General features: G+C 36.6%; 3 protein-coding genes across 3 annotated transcripts in view; 2 read left to right on the forward strand and 1 right to left on the reverse strand.

The window, feature by feature from the left end:
* Positions 1-6,835, forward strand: part of LOC112053616 (phosphatidylinositol 4-phosphate 3-kinase C2 domain-containing subunit alpha) — a 41,878-nt gene extending 35,043 nt beyond the window's left edge. Inside the window, exon 32 of the mRNA XM_052882063.1 lies at positions 734-6,835. Coding sequence (XP_052738023.1) covers positions 734-997 — 264 coding nt within the window. The 3' untranslated portion in view covers positions 998-6,835. The remainder of the gene's footprint in view (positions 1-733) is intronic.
* A 91-nt stretch (positions 6,836-6,926) lies between these two features.
* Positions 6,927-10,572, reverse strand: LOC112056976 (pancreatic lipase-related protein 2-like). Its single transcript, XM_052882062.1, has 5 exons — positions 10,089-10,572; positions 9,504-9,634; positions 9,081-9,262; positions 8,122-8,274; positions 6,927-7,581 (listed from the first exon to the last, which is right to left on the reverse strand). The coding sequence occupies exons 1-5, from the start codon at positions 10,254-10,256 to the stop codon at positions 7,235-7,237; spliced, it is 981 nt and encodes a 326-aa protein (XP_052738022.1). The 5' UTR covers positions 10,257-10,572; the 3' UTR covers positions 6,927-7,234.
* A 2,688-nt stretch (positions 10,573-13,260) lies between these two features.
* Positions 13,261-24,213, forward strand: part of LOC112053619 (heparan-alpha-glucosaminide N-acetyltransferase) — a 30,547-nt gene continuing 19,594 nt past the window's right edge. Inside the window, exons 1-3 of the mRNA XM_052882234.1 lie at positions 13,261-13,629; positions 19,888-20,018; positions 23,828-23,943. Coding sequence (XP_052738194.1) covers positions 13,426-13,629; positions 19,888-20,018; positions 23,828-23,943 — 451 coding nt within the window. The 5' untranslated portion in view covers positions 13,261-13,425. The remainder of the gene's footprint in view (positions 13,630-19,887; positions 20,019-23,827; positions 23,944-24,213) is intronic.

Here is a 24,213-nt window from a genome sequence, read left to right on the forward strand (position 1 = left end):
AGTAGGGATGGGGTAGTTGAAAGTTTACATCGAGTTTCACGCGGACGAAGTCGCGGGCGTCCGCTAGTTTATTTATAAAGTAAAACGTCTTTGTATAAAGTAAAACTTACATGACATACGTTAAGTTTTAAAAGCGACATCTGTATTAACACTGCTAAACTACGACACAACACAAGTAAGCACAGCGCTGACTCCGTTTAGTTTTTTAACGGCAAAATAGTGAACTAACTAGTAGGTGTGAAGTATAGTCCGACACGAGAGATGGCGCTTTTAACCGTTACCAATTTTTAAGTTTCTCTATCAGGTGTTATTTTATTTTTGAAAGACTGTGTTTATTTATTTATTGAAGTAAAGTTTCTTCACGGACGCTTGACTTGAAGAATAAGCTGGTCAATCCGTTACGAAAAATGTAATTGAAATGACATGACATACCGTTAAGTTGTATTAGCGCCATCTCTAGTAACACTGCTAAATTATGATACGACACTATTAAGCACAGCGCCGACTCCGTTTAGTTTTCGGCAATATTGTTTAATAGGAGCTTGTGAAGTAAAAGCAAGTTTCACACGAGAGATGGCGCTACTAACTTTGAAGTTTCTCTTTCAAATGTTATTTTATACCTGTGACTTCAGTTGTGTCAAAGTCGTTTCATTCAATCATTCATTTACTCATTCGTTCATTCTATCATTTCATTTAAATCATTCATTTATTCAGTTCAACGGTTCCATTTCAGGTGTACCTAGTCCCAGACCCCAACAAGGAGACGAAACGCAAAACGCGCGTACTGAAACGCAACTCGCACCCGTCTTTCATGGAGATGCTCGAGTATCGGCTGCCACTCGAAGTGGTGAAGAACCGGAGTCTCCAAGCCACCGTGTGGAACTACGACTCCCTGCAAGAGAACCAATTCCTGGGGGGTGTTGTGATACCCCTGAACACGTTGAACCTCAAGGAGGAGACGGTGGCGTGGTACCCCCTGGAGTACATACCGCGGTAGCTAATACTCGCGCGCTCCGCTATATGGACTACCGACTTAAAGGTGCGGTGATATGATCCTTGCGATACTAAATGGAGCGCATGCTATCGCTGATGGACAATGTGTTATAATTTTTTTTTATTCGTTACAAGTTAGCCCTTGACTACAATCTCACCTGATGGTAAGTGATGATGGAGTATAAGGTTGAAGTGGGTTAACTTGTTAGGAGTAGGATGAAAATCCACATCCATTTCGGTTTCTACACGACATCGTACCGGAACGCTAAATCGCAAATAATATAATTATCAAAAATTCTGCGTGAAAAAGAAAATCTCAAAATACGTATTGCTCGTGGTTTCGTTTGCTTAATTTTTTTAAATCTCTATGCTCTTGGCTCATATCAGGTTTTGTGGTAGAATTGCAGGTGTGACTTAGTGACTACCCTACCAACAAAAACGTACCGCCAGACTATATGTTGCTTTGGTCAAAGATTTGATACTATAGATATGTCACTAGCGTGTCAAAACTGAGGCGAATATAAGTGGCTAATTGTCTTAATTTCATTGAATCGCATATTAAACAACGTAAATATTGTCTATAATGACGAGTTGTGTGTTCAGGAAGTATATATACATAAATAATAAATATGTTATGTAAATAAACACGAAATTGTGCATTTGCGATGATTTTGTAGGCACGTAACATGTAAACCAGATTCCCAGTTGCGTGCACTGCATAGATGAAAACTGCACTGCCTGAGGGCTCATTATGAACGTATATTGGAAAGGAATTTTCTATTATGTATAGAAATACCTTTGCGTAGTACCTACCTCAGTTAAAAACCTTGTGCACGCCACTGCAGATCACCTTGAAACCAAAAGGCAACTCAGCATTATGCAAATGTCCGAGCAATCATTCTGATTCACATATCGAAACACAAGTTATACTTGACGGAAAACTTCTTTTTCTTTGAGTGATTTGTATATTTACTTAAAATGTGGGTATGATAAAAATTGTGTAACAAATTCTTCAACCAAAATAAATACCAATTATATAAGTGCGTATATTTTCAGTTCGATATCAGAATGTCATGTCCAATCCATACTAACAGGGTGGTTTAGTTTTTAATATCTAGTTTAATTGTATTGCACCAAACAATCTTAACAAACGGGCATTTATTTCTACTTTTAATTGCACAGACAGCTATCCCGTTAGTAAGGACTTGGCGTAAAGAGATTTTTTTGAAATCTGAGGATAATGTTAAAAATTGTATAGATAAGACTTACAAGCCCTTAAACAAAAATTACATGTGAAATGAACCAACATGAATAACGCTTAGAAGGCTGTTACTATATCAGAAAATAATACTGAGCACTATGCCGTCATTTCTGAGCGGTAAAGTGGTGAGTACGAGAGTTAATGGAATTTCTTAGGTACAAATGATGAATTACGACTAATTATTATTAATGTACGGCTTTGTTATAGTGTTAAAGATGACTAAAAATAACTGACGGCATAATGTTTAGAGTTATTTTCTGATATAGTAAGAGCTTTCTAAGCATTATTCACGTTAGTTTATTTCCCAGGTAATTTTTGTTCAAGGGCTTGTAATTTTCTTAATTCTCTGCTTGTGTGAAGTCTGCCAATCCGCATTGGGCTAGCGTGGTGGACTATTGGCCTAACACCTCTCATTCTGAGAGGAGACTCGAGCTCAACAGTGAGCCGAATATGGGTTGATAATGAAGCATATGTATTATGTATATCATATATCTTGTATTTTGAGAATCTATATACTCTTTTTACTTGTAACTTACTGTAGGTCCAGTGTAGGTATTTACACAGCCCTGTATCAAATTTTACTGAGGCATATCACAACTTAAATTGTGTATATACGTACCTAAGTTTACACTATAATGGCTTACTACGCTAAATTTAAACATTTAATTGAGACATTTAAAATTCGGCGCAAAAGGTGTATACTATAGCAAAAAGCAAACCAACATATTATTATAAATGTATAAATTATTGCTTTTTGTGTAGGCAAATCATATAAAAACCGGCCGCTCAGATATTGCGTTTTTGACAGGTCGTGATCGAATGGGCGATATAACTTCGAACTGGCGTACAAGGTTATGCCAACTGTTTGTCTTTGTAGTGATAAGACAAAACAACGAGGCAATAGGCCAGTTCACGCTTTTTTAAATGGTCTTAAATAGTTTATTATCGTTATACTAGATTGTTTTTTTATGTATTTTAGAGACGTGATTACGTGAAAATTTTAGTTTTTAAATATGTTTTTGACAATACGAGGCTTAACGCCTGTCCGCCATTTACGTCTTTATTACAACTGTTTTATGACGTCACTTTAACAAATCCCTTACAAACGGAGCGTTTGACAATAAAACTAGTTAACGATTAGTTTGACGTTCAGTATATCAAGTAACATTGTGACGTCACAAAATGGATGACTGTTTTGACGTTTAGAAAATTTGAAAAAATACATGATTTTTAAATTAAGTTTTATAAAACATTCTTAACTTTTATTAATTAATATTGTTTGTATTAAATTTGATATGAGTCAACTACCCTATTGTAATTAAATATGTTTGTACCATTCGATCACGACTTGTCAGAAACGCAATCTCGAAGCGGCCGGACTGTAAATGATTCCTTGTATGCTCATATAAGAGTGCGGGAAGAGATGACAGGGGACCGAGAGAGGCTTAATTACATTCATTAATTTGTTCATTCAATAAATGAAGGAATAATAATCGCCTGACGATCGCTTGTCTCTCGCTTTCTATCGTCATATTCGCACTATTGTATAGCGCAAGCGATCTATTCGACTAATGGTTGCTATATTGGTCATAATTTTAGACTCACATTCCAAATTAGTAAATAAACGTTTAAAGTTATACGAATATTTAGAAATGCGTTGATGTTATTTGTGGCGATTCTCATTTTTTTTTTTATTTTTGGGGTATCGTTTGTTCCTGTAGTAAGAGATTTGTGCGCACGCATTCTAACATTTCTTACTGAGTATCCAACTACTAAGGTCATACAATACCAAACCAAATGAAGAGATGCATATCTTATAGTCTTAAATCTGTATTAGAAACGACCTTCACCCATCTGTTTATTTGACTACTTTTGATTGAGTAGTAAAAAAAAATATATTGTGGCTATATTATTATTTTTATCAGGTTAATAATAATGGCCAGAAATTTTTAGGCAACCTACTCGCAATATACTTTTTAACGTACTAAATTTGATATAAATCACTTTTGGTCCAATAAACAGATGGGTGAAGATTGTTTCTAAATCGGATCTTCTTCTAGCATTCCATGGATTCATGGGTGCCAGGTCAATAGTGTGTCAAAAAGAATAACTCTGAGCAAGGCTCGGGTTAAAAAGTTCCACTATGGCATATCAATACTCGCTTCTCAATTTGTGATAGTTAAAATTCCTCCATGATTTTACAGCTAGTGTTCTCAGCGAAAAGGTAGTAAAATAAAACGTAAGTACAGAATTTACGACCTAAAATATGACTGACAGTAGGTCTATTTTGCTTTGATATTAGTTTGATACTCGAAAACGGATGGAATCTTAACGCGTGCAAATCCTCTAAAAGTTACTTACTGAAGGTTAGAACATTTATATTGTAGTTCTAAGCGCTGGTGCTTGTAGGCTTGTTGTCTTTTGTAGATTTCTTGTAAAATATTGTGACATTATGTATGATTTAGGGTGATCGCACATTTTTACGCGCAAAACTCATTATTTTAATCTACTTTTTATAGTACTTCGTAGTGGATGTGAATTGTATACATATATGTTTTTGTAAATTAGCAGAAATATGACTGTTTTCGGAACGGGTCGAAGAAAATCAACCCAACTAAGAGTTGCATAAATTAAATGAGTTATGAGTAAACTTATCTAAATAAACTAAAAAGGATCTGAATTTAAATAATTAACATAAAGATGGAACCGACTTCAGAGATGTATTTCACTTATTTTGATTTTAACACAAAATTGATACAGCGATTTTCATGAAAATGAAATGGGACCAATGTGGAAGTATACTCTTTTAAACAAAAAAGAATTTTCAAAATTGGTTAATAAGTGACGAAGTGAAAAAATAATTGAGAACCTCCATTTTTTTTTTTTTTAAATCGGTTGACAAATGATTGTTTTTTGCAAATATAGTTATTGAGTTTTGCGCGTACAAACACAGGATTAGTTTTATAAATGGTAAAGATCTGAATGAAATGGACAGATGTTTTGATAATAAACAATGAATTTCTATACGCAGCTGTGTTTAGCCACGCTAGATCGTGTACACTGTTTGTCTTTCTGTTTTATATCATTAATTATTATTTTAAGAAATGAAATATATTTTTAGAAACACTATTTATTGGAATTTAGATAATAATATTAATAATTGTGTATTTTACTATTATATTTTGTAATATAGTTTGCTTTTGCATTCTTATGAACTTGGGCTTTTTCACTAGGGATTTACTAAGATGGGCAACGAGACGTTGATTCAAATTATTTTTTTTATATTATATATTTTATATCTTGACTTTCGCCCGATAATAACCAGAAAAAGTAGATTTCTTTATCATACATAATATCTGTTTGTGTTGGACTTGATTTTTGAGTAAATACTCTTGCTAATTGATTTTTTGGAAGACATGTTTATACATCCTTGGTGAAAAGGTAGCACAAAACGTAGCGTTATCATATTATTCCAATGGATTAATTATACCAGATCTAATAGTCGAATAATATACCACCTGCCATCTATAGATGCAACACCAAAAATTCTCAAGGTCATTATTATGATTAAAATTCGGTGAAAGTGAGGTCTACAAAATCTCTGCAGATAACGAGATAATTTGAAAACACTACGTAAACAACACAAACGAGCCATACGCCGTGATTTTTCAATGCACAAAAAAGTATTGGAAAATCATAGACAAGTGAAAGCTGTGCTGTAAAAATAAACGAAATCAGCAAACTTGCCAACTTTATTTACATTATAATGGGATAATAGTTACATTGCGTATGGCTTGTGGCAAATTTTCCGTTGCGTTAACGCGTTCGTTGTACGACTCGTTGAAATTATCTTCGAGTGAACGTTCCGAGTGACAGTGGTCTCTAGCCATGTTACGAGATTCACTTTCTAGAAAACTCTAACGCTTCGAAATAGTAAAAAAATGATAGGTTGATCACTTGGTAGCATTTGTAGAATGAGAATCTATATTATGTAGCATGGCTACAGGCCATTATACCACATATTCTTCTTATTCTTATTCTTTTATTCTTATTAGTTGTATCCGCAATGCATTATTGAAATAATCGTCAACACAAATGCTCGCACTTCATTAATCTTGCTGAATGTTTGTTTCGTGCTTTACTTGAAAAACCCAATGCGTTCACGGTTGCGTTTAAGTTTGCGTACAATTAAGAAGACTTTAGAACTAAACGCAAAACGCAAATATAAACGCAGACTTAGACGCATTGGCTTCGGCACGCTTTTAGTTGTAATAGTAGAATATTTATGATTACGTTTTATGTATTACGATGTGAAACGAAAAAGTATTTATACCTACCGCTTTTATCATATCGATAACCTCAAAGGCTTCCAGTATTTGCTCAAATTTATTCACTGAGCAGAATTAGTTAACGGTAGACTGAATGTTTCTTTTTTTAAATCTTGTATATATTAATTAATAACTTTTAGATAGTTTTTGTATGAAATACCTAGCATCAATTCTATCCTAACGGAAACAAAACAATCGATTTGTTGTATATTACCTATTTGTATTTGTATGTTTAATAAATATCTTCGATGTACACTTTAGTTTAATTTTTTAAGAAACATTTAAACGTTTAAATCCTCATAGACCCTTTGCTGAGGCAGCTTTATATACTTTGATATTAATATACATAATATCGGCCATATTGTTCACATCACACAGCCTCTGCATTCTGTAAAGTTACAGCGATGTGACATCGCTCATTTCCATGGCTACTTCGTTGTTATATTGACATTTTAACTTTGCCATCCTATAAACAAAGTTCAAATTCGTTGATGTGTGGCAATTAGCGGAATCGCCCTGCAGTATTCGCAGATATACGAGTATCTATGCTATCTTAGTATAAGCCATAACACTTACTTTAGGGCTAAGTTATGTGTATTGTGTAATATCTATTGATGAAAATTAAAGAAACTTGTTTAACTATAAGCTTTACTCATACAACAATATCTTCATCAGGCGTCAGGTTTAATAAATAATTGTTCGCGGCAAACTTCCTCTGCTTTAGACCCTTTTCACCCAGATAAAATGGATAGGACTCTGTGGTAGGTAGGTAATAAAGTCCTGCCATGCTAAAGTTGGTTTTTGGCCCTAAAACGTTAGCATATATGGGTTCCTGGTAGCAATTCCCTCGTCGCACGTTGTCTAGGGATGAGCAGTGGACTGCTAGAAATTTGTCAGGCTCGTAATTGGCTATGATCCAGTAAATTGCCGCTCGCACATGGCTGCATAGTTGGAGACAAGGCAGTAAATAGTTCAACTCCATCGCTGGTTGGAATTCACCTGTAAAATAACTCTGTTTACTTTTCCAGAACAATTGAAACCGATTCTGCGGACTTACTGACATCCTTTCTAATTTTCAGGGATATTGTATTCACCCTCCTTAAAATAAGGTGAATATGAAGGTTAGAAGAGCAGTGATAGCCCAGTGGATATGGAAGGAACCCCTCTCATTCTGAGAGCAGGCTTGATCTCAGCAGTGAACCGAAAATGGGTTGATAATGATGATGAAGATCCACCAAGCTTTTGAAGTGATAATTCTTCTTATGGGAGGGTAAACCACTTCGTAACGTAACGCGTTACAATATCATTCTGGCTTCCCTTTTTCACGCATATAACAGCTGGTTTCAGATATCACTTCTGCCAAGCGTCACGAGATGTACACGTTTCATTTTATTATTTTGACTGATTTGCTTTATGCCAATAGGCATATCTTGCATGTTTTGTTGAAGGGTTTCCTCGAGTTCCCACAACATTCCACTCTCTAGGCGGTCTAGGCACTGGTTAAGATATAGACGAAGAATGATGTACTTTTGTACTTACCTCCGTTGATATAAAAGTCCACGTGTCCAACGGGGTCAGGTAAGCCGAAGCCATCGATGTTGGTGTGCACCGCGTCTACTTGGTGGGCGACCTCAGGGTTGATCCGCTCCGAGCGCGGCAGCCGACGGAAACATGGACCCGCAGGGTCAAGCCCTAGAGTAACATGTTTATTAGATACTAGCCGACGCACCGTGGTTTCACTCACGTAGTTTCCGTTTGCGTGGAAATACGGGGATAAATATACCTAGCCTACGACACTGACAAATAATGCGGCTTTCTATTGTAAAAGAATTTTTAAAATCGGTCCAGTAGATTCAGAGATTACCCTACAACCTCACAAATTTTGGGTGTATCCCACTATTTCCATGGAAATACAAAATAGAAAACTTGTACGAAAATGGGACTTCATCATTCATCATCATTGACATTGGCAACCCATATTCGGCCTTACTGCAGAGGAGTCTCCTCTGAGAAAGAGAGGGGCCTTAGTCTACCACGCTGGCCAAATGTGGATTGGCAGACTACACACGTAGAGAATTCTCAGACATGCAGGTTTCCTCACGACGTTTTTCCTTCACCGTAAGTGACACGTAATGTTTAATTTCTTAAAATGCACATAACTGAATGGGGGTGCAAGCCCTGGACTGGATTCCGAACCTACGCCCTCCGAATCGAAGGCAGAGGTCATATCCACTGTGCTATCACTTCACAAACGTTACCTTTTTATAATATTAGTACCTAGACAACACAAATTATAACGAACGGGCAACAAAATATAAAAACTATTTCCAGGTAAGTAGTACAGAGATAAAAAGTGGAAATCGAAACCATAAAGCCTCTGGTTCAGATGAGCTAAATTTTGAGCGATGGGCGGACGAGACGTAGCCACAACTCGTCTCTGCTTACTTCCCACGGCATTCATGCAGTAGATAATTATAAACAAGATAAAGAATACGAACCAGTTAATCTAGCCGGTTTCAGATGCGTAAGCTCATGATACCGAATGGCGGCGTACGAAGCGATGTGCGCGCCGAGACTGCCTCCGAGTAGCTCCAGCTTATGGGGAGTCAGTCCCATACGAGTCAGCTCTACCAAGAACTCCCCCAGGATGTGTCCTAGTGGCTTCGTGAGGCGAGCTGCACTGTCAGCAACAAAATCAAGGCGATTTATTTTTGTCTAACGTGTCGGGTCCTGTCTAACGTGTCGGGTCGTGACGTACCAGAACAGTAGAACAGAAATTATTGATCGATACTGATATAATAGGTAGGTAGGTAATCTAGGGATAAAATTGATTAATATTACTTAATTTGTTTCAATTTTTCGTCTTAATAAATACCTAGTTACCTATTAAGTAATATTATATATTAAATTCAATTACGTACACTGGATAGGTGCGATGAAGAATCGGATAGATTTCCACAATAATGACGTTGGTCCCTCGCTCTAGATACGGGCTCGCTACCGCCCTACAGATGGGAGAGAATGACGCATCTAAATAACCGCTTACAAAAACCTGAAATCGTACAAAAATCATCATAACAAAGGAATGGTTGGTCTTTATGCCTATCTCTATAAATAGAAAATGATTCGATTTTGAAAAGTAACGAACTGTTCTGTTTTTTTTTTGTATTTATTAAAATGCACTTAACTAAAGAAGTCGGAGTGTATGCCCGGGCCGGATTCGATCCTACGCCCTCCTAATCGAAGGCAGAGGTCCTATCCACTTTGCTATCACGGCTCATTTATTATTGCCACTTCAGCTATGCGAAACGTTGAGCTATGCAGGTAACTTTGATACTGCGGATCTCCTCTTATCTGTTTCGATCACGCAGAGATACTCCGAGCCTAGCTCGAGCTCGCTCCATCGCTCGCTCGCATCGCATCGCTCTGACTCTTTTTTTGAGGGTCGTAGCTTGGCCTTATTCTATAGGAGAGGTAGGTCGGTAGGCACTAGGTATACCACTCACCAAGGTTTTCCTTTTCTTGAAATCGAGGTGTTTAGCCACACAGCGCGCTCCCCGGCGGCTCAGTGGACACGAGACCTCCTCGCTGCCCATTAACCCGCTGCTCGGTCGTAGCGCTATGACCTTTAAGGTTTTTCTCGTTTTCTCCGACAACGTTGTGTTTTTCGTCATTCCTGGGCCTAAAAATCATGAAATGGACAAAATCAAAGGAAGATGGTAGACTCAACAAGTGTCTTTAAAAAAAATTATACCTCGTACTTAGACTTATCAGAAAATGCTTCATATATACTCGATAATTTTGAAAGCGATTTTTTATAATTTTGTTTTGAGATTTCCGAGTGAGTGACATGGAAAAATTATCAACATTCGGAAACTGAACATACTATTAATCATCGGTCTAGTTTTAAAAGCCCACTAATCTCCAAGCCCCTATTTTGATATTTATATACTAATATTTGGAGCTTAAAAGCATGACGCAAGCTCCGATGGGGGTAGGTGGGTAAAATATCAGAAAATTTAATTGTCAATCTGTACATACATTCAGCGAGCAGTCCAGTGGGATTACCGATGTCCGTGTAAGCGAAAACAACATAGCATAGCCACAAAATAACAACAAAACTTTTCATTTTTCGGATAGTTAAATAAAAAATATCAAAACCGCGCTTCCCTTTACACACTGTACGCAAAACTGATGAAGTTTCTTATGAGAAGGTCATGAATAACGTTTTCGTAAGGCCAACATCTAGCATTCATCTAATTAGACGTATTCGCACGCAAGTGTACTTAGTAAGAGATTTGAAACTTAATTGCAATGCAAAGTAAAGTCAATTTTAACTTTAACGTCACTTAAGTGATAAATTAAAATAAAAAAGTACTACTTTAAATTCTAAGTTTATCCGATCAAACGGGTGATCATTGATGGGTCTATACTCTATACCTACCAGCGACGAAGAGTCCTTACTTACTGATTCCTGTCGGGTTACCTTTTAAAAATCCATGTTTAATTACATATTTGACGGCCTCCGTAGCGCAATGGTATGCGCGGTGGATTTACAAGACGGAGAACCAGGGTTCGATTCGTTCGATTGAGATTTTCTTAATTGGTCCAGGTCTGAGAGGATTCGGCCGTGGCTAGTTACCACCTTACCGGCAAAGACGTACCGCCAACCAAAAGGCGTGTGATTTTTCATCCTCCTCATAACAAGTTAGCCCGCTTCCATCGCAGATTGCATCATCACTTACCATCCGGTGAGATTTTAGTCAAGAACTAACTTGTACAGAATGAAAAGAAAAAATCATTATTGTAATGAATATGAATCTTTAAGAAATCGGAGTTTGTATCAAGTGGTATGAATTTCCTTTTCTGTGGGACGGCTTACCTTCGTCAAAATTCCATCCTTCGCCACTGATAGCTACCAACCAAATTCCCGTGGTACAGGACACAAATTATCTATCCTGTTATCTAGCCTTCGTGAATTTAACAATACCTACCCCCTGTGGTGCCGTGAGGTTCGTCCGGTCCGGTTCCTTAGAGTAAAATTTGAAAAGTTCCTGCTTTACTTACTCCATCGGTATAGTACCTCGGCATCTTATCAGCCCGTACATCGGACAGCTGTGAAGTATAAGCTGAGAGATAAGCCTGAGATGTGAAGGATTCCATGATTTTGCTGTATGGAATCTTGGAGAATCAAATTTCTTGGAGGTACCTGAGCACTTGCTCGAGATTTTTTTTCTCTCTTACTTACCTTATAAATAGGTGTTATGGTGTAGGTACAGTAGAGAAAACGTAAGACTATATTATTTAGTCATTATAATGTAGAAAATAAACTTGATTAAATTGTCATTACCCATATTGGTAAACTGAATCTGGCTTTGCACGTTTTTGTATTAAGATCAAGTATTCGTTAATGACTAGCAGTGTAACTAGATTGATTTCCACCGCTCGGGAAACTTGCGTAGGGTTGTCAAACGGTAGGTGATTTCCAGTTAAGTTACCTATGAGAAAAATTTGTACTGCAAAAGTTAGTTGGTTTTCATATACGGTCTAAATACCCCGCAGACTCGTCCGCATATGAGTTATTAAGTGTTCCGCAATTGAATTTGAGGATGTAGATGTGTAATTTGTATGTAGACAAGGATGTGCAGAGGCAAACATTTTTTTTGTATCTCTGAATTTTGTTACGTCATCGGTCAGCTTAAAATTATTATTTTAAAGATCGTCACATCCATAAATATAAATATAAATAAGTATACTTAAACAATACACATCACTATCTAGCCCCAAAGTAAGCATACAGAGTATCTTGTGTTATGGGTGCTAAGATAGTTGATATTATAATTTTAATATACAATTATATACTACATATAAATACTTATATAATGTATAAATACACACAGACACTGGAAAACACCCATGCTCATCATACAACTTATAAATAGGTAAGCCTTGATTAAGGTATTAATGATTTCAGAAAAAATCTTTTATCTATGTATACGGTATAGTACCTATACATCATCATCATCATTATCAACACATATTTGGCTCAGTGCTAAGCTCGAGTCAATTCTTCAGAATGAGAAGGGTTGGGCCAATAGTCCACCACGCTGGCCCAATGCCGATTGGCAGACTTCACACACGCAGATAATTAAGAAAATTCTCTGATATGCAGGTTTCCTCACGATGATTTCCTTCACCCTATACTTATAAAAATTATAACGGCTTGGGTTGATTTTAGCAACCAAAAATAAATCCAATGGATCCAATGCAACTCCTCGTTCCTTCGCTGACTTATAGGGGAATATTGTACGTAAGTTTAAAAATTGTGGGAAATGTTCTTTTTTTAATAGGTACCTGAATTCTCTGGTATGTAGGTTCCCTCACGATGTTTTTCCTTCACCCTATACTTATAAAAATTATACCGGCGTGGTTTGATTTTAGCAACCAAAAATAAATCCAATGGATCCAATGCAACTCGTCGTACCTTCGCCCACTTGTAGGGGATTATTGTACGTAAGTTTAAAAATTGTGGGAAATGTTCTTTTTTAATACCTGAATGTGATAACAAATAGTAAACATCTTCTGATAACCCTGACCGCTGAGCCTCATCACAATGTGCGGTGATTTTTTCCAACGAGTGGTAGAAAGCCAATTACTTACTAACGTTAAGGCGCGAGACGCGGGCACCGGTTACACCGGCCGCCAGTACAAGGCTGAGCCTCCACTCACTAGCACGACATGTACCTTGCGATCCGCAAGCTTTAGTTATGTGTACTCCGAACTGCTGAAGTATAAGTGACCGTTTAATCTGTGATAAAACAAATATAAAAAAAACTTTTTACAATGAACGAAACGTCGAATGATTCAAGTACAGTGAAAGACACTTGGTTGTGGTTGCGCGATGTAATGGGGTCGTGGCTCGAAGACCCTGGTGCGGAGGGGTACCAGGGTCTGAACATGAGCGCCCTGCAAATGGATCAAGCCTATATTGTCGGAGTTGCGGATAGAGACGTCGGCATCTATTCCGTTTCCGACGATTGTTTCAGAGTAAGTAGAGATTTACAATCCCTTGATGATTTTTTTAAATGTATTAAGTAAGTACATTACTTAGAATTTGCGTAAAGTTCTACTGTTAAAGCTCAAAGTCGAAAGTTTGCAAATGATGCGGAAACTATTTGGATGCAAGTGCAAGGTCGCGTAAAATGCTACGATGTCTTTCCAGGCACTGTTTTACGCACATTCATAATACGATAACAATTATTAAAAAAATCTCGTGTCACGCTGTTTGTGGTAGCATTGCTCCCTAACGGCTCCATCGATTTCAATGTTTTATTGTTATATTTGGAACGTTTGATTAGGTAGATATTTCTCAACCCCGTATTTTAACCGCGATTTCATTATTAAAAAAATATAAGTAAAGCTAAACGACCTTTATATTTTGTTTCTCGATTCTTAACATTGTGCTCAACTTCAAACTGTATATCTTCGTTTTTGACAAGTTAATTATGGAGATTTCCTATGGCCACCTTCTATGTTTATCGTAAGATCCATGGTACATAATATTGCATTGTCTTCATTGATTCAAATATGATCAGAACTGTTAGTTCTAATGCAGCTTCCAAGATTTCAGCCACACATACTAATATCCTAATAGGGCAAGGGCAAACAAACAAACTAAACAGCTTGTATAAGCAATTAAAATTAAATTGATATACCTCATTCCAATTCATAATTATTATGATTCTCTTAATTAAGAATTACAAAATTTACCACTCATTAAAGTAAGTAAATTGATCAAGGTTAATTAACAGAATTTAAAAATATCTTGATATTGAAACATAATATCATTTTCCTTAAGTGTTCTTGGTGGTGTTTTGCTTTTATCGCAATTCGAAAGGAAAATAATACGTCATCAGGATGATTTTGTTTAGACCTTAGTCCTCCACGCCGGCCCAATGCGGATTGGCAGACTTCACACATGTAGAGAATTGAGAAAATTCACTGGTATGCAGGTTTCCTCACGATGTTTTCCTTCACCGTTTGAGAGACGTGATATTTAAAAATGCACACAACTCCGGACCGGATTCGACCCTACGCTCATCATCGTAAATAATACGTGTCATCATAAAAATAGATTTTTCATTGAGTTTCACCAATAAATAACATTTTCTTCATAAGTATCTTTAGACAAAGGCACTCGAGCATGTCACCGAGTATTTGGAACGTGCGGCAAACGAGTCATGTAATAAACTCTCGAGTGTTATTGATAGTCACTTAATCGAAGGTTATGGGGTCGAAAACCTAGATAGTATGTGATAATTTCGTCTAAATAGCAGTGGCGTAGCAAGATAACCAAGGGCCCTAGTGAAAATAAAAAAATTGGGCCATATTACCATCTAAACTGGTTAGGTTTTTCAAGTAAAAATATTCATTATCATCAACAAAATATTAATCAACTTTTTTTCGTTTTCGTGGAATTCAAAAAAGTTCAGTTCAATCGCAATTTTCTGGTAATTATTTCGAGGGCCTCCTAAGTTTGAGAGCTCCTTGGCATTGCACCGTCTAGCCCTTGGGTAGCTACGCCATTGCTTAATGGTCATAATAAGACCGTGATAGATAGATATTAGACTTACTGGTGAGCACGAGTCTACTCTTATAATGAGAGGGGTTAGGCTAATGGTCTATCACGCTGGCCCAATGCAGATTGGCAGACTTTACACACGTACTTAGAGAATTAAGAAAAATCTCAGGTATGCAGGTTTCCTTAGGATGTTTTCCTTCACCGTTTGAAATACGTGATATTTAAGATCCTAAAACGCATATAACAGAAAAGTTAGAGTTGCATGCCCCGGACCGGATTCGAACCTACGCCCTCCGAATTGAAGGCAGAGGTCATATTCACTGGGCTATCAAGTATCTATAGAATTTTCATATTCAGGTAAATTGAAAAATAATGTAAGAAAATGTTAATATGTAATTAAATACCCACCAAATAAATGAACTTGTAAATACGTACTTAAATTAAGTTGTTTACAAGTTTTAATGGAGATCGTCTTTAGAAAAGTTCGTTCTACTAATTGTTCTCCTATTTGATAACTTATTATTTACCTATTGTAATCAAAATTACATAATGACTTTGTTACAAAATAGAATATAATGATACCTCCAACTTTCGCCAAGACAATGTAATCGATAGATCCTTTGCCAATTAGTAACAATCAGAATACAAGCCAGTGAAAGAGGTCTTGTTTATTGTCTATTTAGCATCGATATGCTACTTAAGGACAAAAGCTATGACCTCATAGATCGCGACGTAATGAATAATGAGACAGTTTGGTTCGTGCCAGTGAAAGAGGTCTTGTTTATTGTCTATTTAGCATCGATATGCTACTTAAGGACAAAAGCTATGACCTCATAGATCGCGACGTAATGAATAATGAGACAGTTTGGTTCGTGCCTGTATCATTGTGTGATCAAACTGTTTAATTAACTTCAAATTTCTTGCAGATTGTAATTTATAGAGTTGGTGGGTACCATGTGGGTACAATCAATTGTACAATAATATTTTATATTGCCGTTTATACGTACAGCATCTTGGAATACAGTGGCGTAGCGTGCCTTAGAGGGGCCCTGTATCAAAATTAGTTGGGGGCCCAATTGATAAAGGTTAAATTTTTTCTTACAAAACAAGCAAAAGTGCTCGCTTAAAATAAATATGACTGTGACTTAACCTGTGTAGAATATTTCTAACTATTGGATGCACCCTTATGCAAGGAATTAAGTGAGATTGTGTATTACATTTTACTATTTTTTTACCTTTACAAATAAGGGGCCATTGTCCCATTATTTTAATTAAAAAAAATTGGCATTTTTATAATTTTTTCGTAACTCCAGTCCGCAGTTTTAATCACGTATTTATGAAAAAAAATATTTACCTAGGAAAATTTATCAGAGACGATAGCTATATTATAGTGTAATTATTGTTATCGCCGTATAGTGTTGGAAATAGTAGTCTGTGACGGATATGACGTCGCACGATCTCGTGTTGGGTGTTGGTTTCAGTGTGCTCGTGGCGTTCGAACCGTCCACATCTATTGTTGTGTAATTCTTTATGGGTTACTTGGGATAGGCGGGGAGAGTGATTTGAGTGGAAAAGGGGAGTGTTTGATATCAGTCAAAGGTACCTTTAACCCTACACACATCGTTCGCAAGTACGTGACTTCACTCAAGGTCATTCTCTGCCATTCTAGGGTCTTATTTTGGTTACAGTTTGATTTGTTAATTAAGTTGTCCTGACAAGTGTTGTGAATCATAACCTTTGTTCGAATTAGTTTTCTTATATTTATAATCACCTTTGAGTCCTATAATATTATTATTGGTAGTGTTAAAATTATCGTTATTGGTGGGCAATTATTATAAAACGTAACCTATTAGGTAATCCTACCTTAATTAAGATAATTCATTTAACTTTATAACTTAAAGTTAAATGAATTATCTTATATATTATTATCCTGTAAACGATATATGTATCGTTTGCAATTATGTAGGTAAGTAGGTACGAGTGGGTACATATTAGTTCGCGAATAACGATTTCTTAGTCCTTCGCCACGCTCGTAGTTCTGAAACTTTCATGATGCAACCACGCACGAATTATAACAACAATAAAGTACTTCGCTAGATATTTTATATTAAACAATTAATTTTAATTAATTACGCTAAGTATTCTCCCTTCGAATGAAAATTTCATTGAATGTCTTCAATGAAAATTGATAAATATTTGGTCATTCAATTGATATAGTGGTGCAGTGGTGACATTCATTACACAAATAGTCCGAAAATGCTTGCAAATTTTGAATTTACGAATTGTACCTATACTTTTCTTTACTGTTTCTTTTTCTACTAACCTACCAAAAACGCCATTTTGTCTGAATATTACTAAACTTACCTACAGTCCTGGAATAGCCTATAATGATGATGTGTGGGTCTTCTCCGACCCGTGTGAACGGGGAGGGGGTAGAGCCTAAGCGTTTGGGTTATAAAAATCAGCCTATAAGTTATTTAAGCAATTGCTTAGGACATCCCGTTCTAGGGGACAACTGAGACGATCGAGAAAAAAGACGGGCACACAAAAGTTAAAACAATTTCATAATTGTTTTATATTGACGTTGATTGATAGGTACACTAAACTACCTACGATACGTATTATTATTTTTTTTAATAATTCTTTGTAGTTTACACAAGGATAGGAGGCCCACAGGGGTTGATTGCTTGGGGCATGAAGTTACCTTAATCCGGCACTGCTTTTTATATTATGTTTAAAAATTTAAAAATACTCGTAGGTAGGTAGGTATGTATCAAGTATTGCTGAAATTTCGAAATAGGGTCGAAGTCAACGGCCTCTAATTGCTTATAGTCGGCCGATTGACGTGTCATGGGAAATCCAGGGGAAATACAATAATTTACTTTGCACCCCCATAGATTGCACTTGCATTTTATGTCTACCTACTATAGTAACCTATAGCTAGTAAAATACATGAGTAAGGTAACAGAATCTACCTACACTGAGAAATTATACGAGTACGTTATCAACCCATATTTGGCTCACTGATGAGCTCGAGTCTCCCTTTTAGAAGTACGAGTACAAAATCGCAAGATTTTTAAAATATAAAAAAAAACACGTAAGTATAAGTTGAAGAATATTTTGTCTCTTTGTTGTATGTTTGTTTGTTCTAGCAATAAAGGTTTCCCACATAATTTAGTTTATAATTTCTAGAATCGAAATCGAATTCGATCCTTTTTTGCATTACCTAATCAATAGAATTCTGTAAATCTTATGGTCTCTATCTATATGGCTGGGATAGATTAGGTAACAGTATTGGTGCAAGTATTTGATACTTCTACCAATACAAAACAAAACATAAAAAAATATTTTTTTTTGTTTGTGTCATGCATTGCGCACACGCGATTGTTCTCGTCTGGGAGAAATTACAGCGCGTTATCGAGATATGTGCAAGTGATGAAACGATCGACTACCTAACTGTTACAATAAACTCAATTATATACACGCGCGTGTGTGGATAGAAAACTCACTATGGAGCGCTAAAATCAGATTGAACATTACGACGAGCTGGATTCAACATCATCATTATCACTTGTATTGCCAGTCTCACTTTTAACATCCGCTGAGATCACATGGCTGTCTTATCACCATCATCAACATGTCAGCCGTGATAGCCCAGTGGATATGACCTCTGCCTCCGATTCCGGAGGGTGTGGGTTCGAATCCTATTCGGGGCATGCACCTCCAACTTTTCGGTTATGTGCATTTTAAGAAATTAAAAATCACGTCTCTCAAACGGCGAAGGAAAACATCGTAAGGAAAGCTGCACAGCATAAAATTTTCTTTATTCTCTGCGTGTGTGAAGTCTGCCAATCTGCATTGGGCCAGCGTGGTGGACTATTGCCCTAACCCCTCTCATTCTGACAGGATACTCGAGCGTATCAGTGAGCCGAATATAGGTAACGACGATCAGCCCATACAGGGGAATGCCCACAGCCGATACAACCTCGGCCGGGTTGTTTGTTGTTGTTGTTGACCGATCACTTGTCTATAGACATAATATTGAAGAAAAGCTTCAATAGCTTCAATAGCCGGACTCTACAACGAGAAGTTTTTTTTTTTTATTATTCTTTACAAGTTAGCCCTTGACTACAATCTCACCTGATGGTAAGTGATGATGCAGTCTAAGATGGAAGCGGGCTAACTTGTTGGGAGAAGGATGAACATCCACACCCCTTTTGGTTTCTACGCGGCATCGTACCGGAACGCTAAATCGCTTGGCGGTACGTCTTTGCCGGTAGGGTGGTAACTAGCCACGGCCGAAGCCTCCCACCAATTAAGAAAATCTCAATCTGCCCAGCCGGGGATCGAACCCAGGACCTCCGTTTTGTAAATCCACCGCGTATACCACTGCGCCACGAAGGCCGTTTTAGGTTTGATCCCCATCTTTGGACTATTGTTGTACCTACTTCTCTTTACGACTAATTGGTGATTGGTAATTGCCGGGAAAGCCATAAAATCAACCCTTTTCTATTTTCAGTACAAACGCTTAAGAGTCAAGGGGTAGGAGTAGTGTAGGGGTAAGTAGGGGTAGAGTAATATAGAGTAGGTATAGGGAAAAATTGCACATAAGTTAAAGCGAAGCTTGACCGAGTCCGCTAGTACCTTGAATATAGTATTTATATTGTACTGTATATTCAATCACATATGAAATCGTTTAGTAAATAAGTTCACTTTGATTGCAGTGTCCATTCGAGCTACAGAGGAACATATCGTCAGGCAGTAAAGGCTGGTGGGTGGCGAGCACGGCGCGACGCTCCACACTGCGGGTGTACGAGGGGGTCGCCGACGACTACGTCACCGCGAGGAACACTTCGTACGTTCATCATCATCTTTATCAATCTACATTAAACGGCCTACTACAGTGCAGGGCCTAATAACTGACTATGAAGCACGGTGGTAGAACATAACCAACTTCTCAACTAAAATTTAATGTTTCACAAAACATCAGGACTCGAATCCAAGACATCCTGAACCACAGCCAGTATCGTAACATACTCAGTACCTACTCCCAGTAGCGTGCACTTCATAGATTCAAAAATGCACTGACTCCTCACTCTGATTACGAACCTGGACTGAAGAAGGAATTTGCTATTTTGTATGTATAGTGCATACACTAGTAAAAATCTTTGTGCACGCCACTGTCTACTCTAATAGTACAGTGCTCGCCATGGAATATTGTGTTTGTGAAGTTAGCAACATATGACTGCGCAATTAATCAATAACGGTACAAACGGCGCGGGCGAGGAGTTTTAAGTCTGGCAAGTTCATTGATGACACTTCTATGATATGCGGGCGACGAGGGGAAAGACAAGAGAAGTGAGTTGCATCAGTCGTGGGTTTTTCTGTAATCGCTACACGCCCCCCGGCCCGCGCGGACCATCGGGAGTGTTACGAACGAAGTTGCCAAGCTATAGCGTCTGTGCGCATACTCATTCCGCAGCTAACTTCACAAACATAAAGATCCGTGGCGAGCACTGTACACGGTCTTCTAGTAGGTATGATGAGTAGGTACCTACCTAGTAATCTTGAATACCCTTATTCCTTCTATATCAACTAAACAACCAAAGCGAATATATTGGTCTACGCTGACTGACACTGACTCCACTTGTTTATCCATTGACTCCACTTCACGTGGCGGTAATTTCTTGGGTGCTCAAATATTTAGGTATACTTACTTTTAAGTTTACAATACAATATTTATTTTAATTTTAAAAGTAGGCTCTTAATTATATAGCTACAAAATAAGAGCAATTCCGGAAGTTAGTCAGAATCAACAATTTTTAATGTACTTAACTGTTTGACAAACGCTTAAGCTGGGAATATAGTTTAAGTGAAGGGGCTTATCGTATCCTATAAAATACTTGCATGGGTGGATTTTTATTACGCTTATAGGGATTCCTTCGATAAAACCTTATTAAAGTGTTACAACGAATCAAATTACACCATTCAATAGTCCTTAAGACTTATTAATCACATAATAAGCTCTATTATTAACCGACATTTACAAAAAGGAGGCCCTGTCTTCCAAAAGCCAGGCTTGAGTCACCTGCATCATAATATTCATATAAGCTGATGCCCCGCGGTTTCACCCGAGCTGTTAGCTTTCCCGTACGAATAAAATATAGCCTATGACACAAATAACATAGCTTTCCATTCGATTTTTTTGAATCGGTTTAGTAGATCAAGAGATTACCCCCTATAACCTAAAAAACGTTACCTCTATATATTATTCAGTATACTCGTACCTATAATACTTAGATAATGATCTATAATAATCCTAGCTGGTCCCTATGGCTATAAAATATTGAGTTTATTTTTCTCCTAAGAAATTCTCAGCTCGGAGTTGGGAAAGCCACGTTATTTGTGAATGTTATAGACTATAGATTACCCATCCCTGTAATTAATATACTTCTATACTATTTGTTTGTGTGAAAGTTTGTGGTGGTAATGGTTGCAGAGGACATCTATGGTACTACTTAACCGATTTTGAATTCTTATACCACTAGAAAGTAGAAATCCATGTCCCCGTATTGTCACAGGAACGGGAACTACGCAGGCGATACCGCGGAGGTTCGTTAGTTTATACTAATATTATGAAGAGGAATAATTTGATTGTTTGTATGTATATTTCGAATAGGCTCTAAAACTACTGAACCGATTTGAAAAAATCTTTCATTATTAGGAAGCTACACTATCACCGAGTCCTATAGGCTATATTTTATCCCCGTATTCCTACGGGAACAGGAACCACGCGGGTATAACCGCGCGGCGTCTACTAGTCTTAGATAAAAATAGAGTCACTATTTTGTTTATAGAGTAAGAACTTAATTACTATATTTATTACAACCATTACTCATCTTTAATGAGTAAGCTCTATGCTAATGAATTAAAGAGTCATTGTCTTGAACAACAATGACTACTCTACGTGGGTGGATTGTTTTTTCCCAGCTCTCTAAGGTCTTTGGTCAAGCAATGTCTTCCTTGTTAGTCGTTACATTCTATCGGTTAATTATATATGACATTAACTAGTTCCTTTTATTTTTTTTAGTTCCTGCAAGTTTTTTTTTGCCACTTGTTTCAATATTTGTTAACTAACGAGACTTTGACCGAGTCCGCGTTCGCCCGAGTACAAATATTTCAACCCCTATTTTATCCTCTTCTGATTTTATTTTGGAGGTAAAGTATCTCAAACTAAAGTGCCTACTATGGTTCGTAGTATAGTCTTAAATAGTGTCAAGTTTAATTTGAATTCATTCAGTAGTTTCAGCGTCACTCTATGTCAAAAGATGAATTTAAAAAAGAAATATTTTTTTCTTCAAAATTTTTCAAAATATCATTAAATGAGTTGGACCTGTTACAGTTTTATTTTTTGTATAACTATAGATTTTGAGTTTTTAGATACATAGTGATGCCAAAATTCATTTTCGAGGACAGCACCCATAGTGACAAGTATCTAAATAAGCACGAGTAAAAATTTCAATGTAGGTTCATGTATCTATGTAATCTTTTACATTTTTTTTTGATATAATATAATCAAAAACGCTTCAGATAACGATTTTCGAAAAATAACGACATTCAAGATTACATCTTAGTATTGAGAACTCGTGTGAAGTCTGCATGTAGATATATGTATTGCAGGGCTTTGACCCGTGGGAGGTGTGGGTTGACAGGTTCCCATACGTACGCCATAATGCATTACACGAGATATTGGTAACTTTACAATAAAAATAAAAATTTACTATATTTTGTAAAAAAACAGTAGGTATCTAATTTATATACAGGTTGTCCCGTAAATACTCTTTTTAAATTCTTATCTACTTTTTAACCGACTTCAAAAAAAGGAGGAGTTTCTCAATTCGATGCGTATATATTTTTTTAATGTTTGTTACTTCATCATTTCTTAAACGATTTTGAAAATTTTTCTTTTGTTTCAAAAAGTATACTTTTAGATTGATCCCATTTAATTTTCATGAAAATCGGCTTAGTAATTTTGTGTTAATATTAAAATAACGAAATTTCCCGTACTGTGGCGCTATCGTTCACTATGCTAGGACGCTTTAAATCAGAATAATAAAACCTTTATGACAAAAAAAAATCTAGTAAAAAATACAAAAATAAACTAAAAAGCGAAAAATAACATCGAACGTGTTACCTTCTGATCATTTTGAACGGTGCCAACACAGTAATGCATTAACTTATGCCGATTAAATCATAAATTTTTAGGATTCAAAGACAGTTCTTTCCTGAGGTTCTTTCAGAAACGGCTTTAATTAATACGTCACTGGCTTGGCGCCGCAAAAAAAAAGTGATCAGAACGTAGCACTTACGATGTTATTTTTCGCTTTTTAGCGTTACAATTCAATTTTTTTGTTAAAAAGCTTTTTAAAAACAATAATTTCTTAAACTAAAAACCACTATTTTATTTATTATTTGTATACGAGTAGTTACAAATATATATATTTGAAGACTTAATGAATACTAATTATCTCTTCTATTTAAATAATTAACAGCTAATTATTTTTACCAAGTTGAACAATTAACAATTTTCGGTCGTTTATCTAAACAATGAAGTCAAAAATAGTTGTTATTGTTGGAATTTTCCTAAACCCATATTTTTTTCAGTGGTCTGCTATGCCAGCTGAGACCGAACCTGGGACAATTCGGCGTGTACACGCTGAATGCGACCGATGGAGGCTGCGATATACGGACATCTAAGGAACCTGTCGATATATATATGCGTAAGTGCACACAATAAATATTACACTTCAAGCAAATTCTGTTTTTCGCTGGATCAAATAGGATTTTAATTATAGAAATCTGAGATACTTATTCATTAACCCCCGACGCAGAAAAAGGGGTGTTATAAGTTTGTTGATATTTAAAAAGTTCTGGGGGTTGAAAGTGGGAAGAACAACCGAATGTCTTCAAATATACTCGAGTGGGGTCCCTAATTAAAGTGTACTGAAAGAGAATATTGATTACTTGATCGAGATTTAATAATTTCATGA

This window comes from Bicyclus anynana, chromosome 6, assembly GCF_947172395.1.
Source record: "Bicyclus anynana chromosome 6, ilBicAnyn1.1, whole genome shotgun sequence".
NCBI classification, from domain to species: domain Eukaryota; kingdom Metazoa; phylum Arthropoda; class Insecta; order Lepidoptera; family Nymphalidae; genus Bicyclus; species Bicyclus anynana.